At 37.6% G+C, this 3,936-nt stretch overlaps 1 protein-coding gene across 1 annotated transcript; it reads right to left on the bottom strand.

The window, feature by feature from the left end:
* Window positions 1-776: 776 nt before the first annotated feature.
* On the bottom strand, window positions 777-3,053 carry LOC106763487. The gene is made up of 3 exons (XM_022782191.1): window positions 1,935-3,053; window positions 1,745-1,817; window positions 777-1,276 (listed from the first exon to the last, which is right to left on the bottom strand). The coding sequence occupies exons 1-3, from the start codon at window positions 3,051-3,053 to the stop codon at window positions 777-779; spliced, it is 1,692 nt and encodes a 563-aa protein (XP_022637912.1).
* Window positions 3,054-3,936: the final 883 nt, after the last annotated feature.

The raw sequence follows: 3,936 nt of genomic DNA, 5'->3' as shown, positions 1-3,936 counted from the left end.
ATGTTTTCTAACTTACACAGTTGAGTTTAATGTCCATTCATTTTAATTTAGTTATTCGTATTCACAAAAACACTTTTCAAAACCCCCCCTTTTCGTGTTAGACTTGACTCTGAACCACAGTTGGTCCTTGAGAGACGACCTAGGGGTCATTCCCTAGCATTATACTACATTTCTAAATTGCAATCAAATTTGTATAGGCCGCGACACCCATCAATATTCATTGTTAAAGGATGGTGGGAAGGGTCCCATAAAATCTATACCCTAACAACAAAAAACCTCCACTTCCAGGATCCCTTGCAGTGGCATCTCATGGCGCCTGGAGATGGTTCCTGTCCTTTGGCATTTATCACAATTCATGGCATGGTTATGAGCATCTTTAAAGAGAGTTGGCCAATAGAATCCTGATTGTAGCACTTTTGCAGCTGTCCTTTCTCCGCTAAAATGTCCCCCATAAGGTGAATCATGATAGTGCCATAAAATTCCTTCCACATCTTCCTTGGTTATACAGTGTCTCAGAAGATTATCTGCTCCAATTTTGAAGAGGTAAGGATCATCCCACACAAATTGCTTAGCATCATGCAATAATTTTTTTTCTTTGTTGCCAAGTGAGATCTTCTGGGAGAACTCCTGCAGCTTTGAAATTGGCCATGTCAGCAAACCACGACCTTTGTTGAATATACATGAGTGTCTCATCTGAGAAAGACTCCCAAATCTCTGTCTCTCTACAAGTGACTTTATCATTAGCTAGTCGGGATAAGTGGTCAGCAATTACATTTTCACTTCCCTTTTTTATCTCGGATTTCAACATCAAATTCTTGTAGCAAAAGCACCCATCTGATCAATCTTGGTTTGGAGTCTGGTTTTGCTAACAAATATTTTATAGCCGCATGATCAGTGTAGACAATCACTTTAGACCCAATAAGATAGGATCTAAATTTTTCCAAAGCATACACAATAGCAAGAAACTCCTCTGTGGTGGCATAATTCAACTGGGCTTCATTTAGGACTTTACTTGCATAATATATGGTGTGGAAGACCTTCTCTTTTATTTGACCAAGAATTGCTCCTATGGCATAATTGTTGGCATCACACACGAGTTCAAAGTTTTGATTCCAATCAGGAGCTACAATTATAGGAGCAGAAATTAATCTTTCTTTTAGGATCCCAAAAGCTTTAAGGCATTCTTCATTCCTCACAAAATGGACGTCCTTCACAAGGAGGTTGCTCAGTGGCTTTGCAATTTTTGAGAAGTCTTTGATGAACCTCCTATAAAAACCTGTGTGTCCCAAGAAGCTTCTAATTCTTTCACATTAGTGGGTGGTGGAAGTTTTTCAATTACTTCCACTTTGGCTCTATCCACTTCAATTCCTTTGGAAGAGATTTTATGACCCAAAACAATGCCCTCTGTGACCATAAAATGACATTTTTCCTAGTTGAGGACAAGGTTGGATTGAGTGCATCTTTTGAGAACAACATCCAGGTTAGACAAACACTACTGAAAGGAATTGCCAAAAATTGAGAAATTATCCATGAAGACCTCAATGCATTTTTCTATTAAATTTGCGAAGATTGCCTGCATGCATCTCTGAAAAGTGGCTGGGGCATTACATAATCCAAATGGCATTTTTCTGTAGGCAAAAATTCCAAAAGGACAAGTAAAAGCATTTTTTTTCCTAGTCTTTAGGATCTACCACAATTTGATTATATCTTGAATACCCATCCAGAAATCAATAGAAAGCCTGACCTGCTAATCTTTCTAGCATTTGGTCCATGAAAGGGAGAGGAAAGTGATCCTTACTTGTAGCATTGTTGAGCTTCTTGTAATCAATACACATCCTCCATCCTGTAACAGTTCTTGTGGGAATGATTTCATTTTTTTCATTATAAATAACTGTCATTCCTCCTTTCTTTTGTACAACCTGTACTGGGCTTACCAATGAACTCTCAGAGATAGGATAAATGATTCCAGCTTCAAGTAGCTTTAGTACTTCTTTTCTCACTTCCTCTTTCATTGTTGGACTTAATCTCCTTCGGGGTTGAGCCACTAGTTTGTAGTTATCTTCCATGAATATTCTATGCATGCAATAAGTTAGACTTATGCCTTTGAGATCTGAGATTGACCATCCAATAGCTCCTTTGCTGGCCTTGAGCACTTCTATTAATTTTTCTTCTTCATTGGGGGAGAGAGAATTGTTGATGATGACTTGCTTGTTTCCCTCTTCTTCTAAAAACACATATTTCAAGTGAGGGGGTTGCCTTTTAAGCTCTGGCTTTCTTTCTTTGGATTTTTCTTCTGAGTTTAATAAAGGGGTTTCTTTTAATTCTTCAATGTTATCTTCCCTAGTCACTTCTTCATAATTGTCATCAAAAGTTTCTTCCAGAGAGGGAATATCATATACCTCCTTTTCTTGAATCATGCATAATTTGTCAAGAGTATCAAGATGGAAACAATCTTTATTATCTTTTGGATGAGACATGGCTTGGAAGACATCAAAATTTACTTCTTCGTCGTGCACTCTCACTTTTAGCTTGCCATTTTCTACATCAATTAGAACTCTAGCAGTTTTCATGAAAGGTCTTCCAAGAATCAGAGGAACATTCACATCTTCTCCCATCTCCATGATAACAAAATCAACAGGAAATAGGAACTTGTCTACTTTTACTAACACGTCCTCTACCACCCTATAAGGATGTTTTAGAGATCTGTCTGCTAGCTGGAGAGTCATCCTGGTAGGCTTAAGTTCCAAGCCTTCAATTTTCTCAAACATGGAAAGTGGCATAAGATTAATGCTGGCTCCTAGATCAATTAGTGCTTTTCCCACAGCGATGTTCCCTATAGTGCAAGGGATAGTAAAACTTCCTGGATCCTTTAATTTGGGAGGAATTGACTTTTGAGTGATGATACTACAGTTTCCTTGTACTTCAATTGTCTCCTCTTCAATGTTTTTCCTTTTTTTAGAGAGGAGTTCCTTTAAAATTTTTGCATATGAAGCCATTTGCTGCAAGGCTTCTGAAAAAGGTATGTTGATCTCCAGTTTCATGAAGATCTCCATGAAGCGCTCAAACTGCTTTTCTTTTTCCTTCCTAGAGTAATATTTTGGGTAAGGAAGGGATTTTTCAAAAACTTCTCTCTTTTTTCTCTCATTCTCTTCCTGACTCTTTTTTTTTTTCTTTTTCTCTCCTCTCACTCTCTTGTTTTTCTCTCTCTTTTTCATATTTCTCTTTTTCTCTCAATCTCTCTTTTTTTTCTTCTTCCTCTCTTTCATTCAATACTTTGCCACTTCTTGTGACCACTTCCTTGCAATCCTTTTGAGACTTCTGGTTGTTTGTGAAGTCAATCAGCATCTGACTTAGTGATGGGTGTCGCAGCCCACACAAATTTAATTTGCAATCAGGAATGCAGTATAGCTAGGGAATGACCCCTAGGTCGTCTCTCAAGGACCAATTTTGCGGTTCAAGAATCAAGTCAAACACAAAGGGGGGGGGGTTAAAAAGGTTGTGGTGAATAAGACGAATTAACTGAAATCCAAAACACAGATGCAAACAAAGATGTAAACACAGATCTAAAGAAAACGGTTTCAAACACAAACTAAAGAAGGTTGGTCATTAACTTAACTACAATGTTTCCAATCACAAATCAACAAAATAAGGTTGCAACTCAAACCTCTAATCCAACAAAGTTAACTAACTAAGTGAAGGTTAACCCTGTTTTCATAAAAGCGAACTAAGCGAACGCAGTGTTAATATCATTCAAAATTCTTTGGGTGAAAATTTGGCTAAGTAAGGGCTTTCCAAGCATGGCCTTTCAAAACATGCAATTCAATCAATTATCAAGATTAAGTCAATATCATTCATGATTCCCTTTGAACAGTGCACACAACAATAAAACTCTGAATCTCAATACCTCACACAATCATGCTTTCTCACTTCTCATTC

This window comes from Vigna radiata, chromosome 6 (assembly GCF_000741045.1).
Source record: "Vigna radiata var. radiata cultivar VC1973A chromosome 6, Vradiata_ver6, whole genome shotgun sequence".
Taxonomy (NCBI): Eukaryota; Viridiplantae; Streptophyta; class Magnoliopsida; order Fabales; family Fabaceae; genus Vigna; species Vigna radiata.
The sequence above is the reverse complement of the archived record's forward strand: the minus strand, read 5'-3'. Positions and strand labels throughout refer to the sequence as shown.

Excerpts from the sequence above, each read along its gene's own strand:
- LOC106763487 (XM_022782191.1), bottom strand. The coding sequence starts at position 3,053 with ATGGAGATCTTCATGAAACTGGAGATCAACATACCTTTTTCAGAAGCC. Across the intron at positions 1,818-1,934 it reads CTATCTCTGAGAGTTCATTG|AAGCTCAACAATGCTACAAG; the intron begins GTAAGCCCAGTA and ends ATTGATTACAAG. Across the intron at positions 1,277-1,744 it reads AATGCTAGAAAGATTAGCAG|GTTTTTATAGGAGGTTCATC; the intron begins GTCAGGCTTTCT and ends TGGGACACACAG.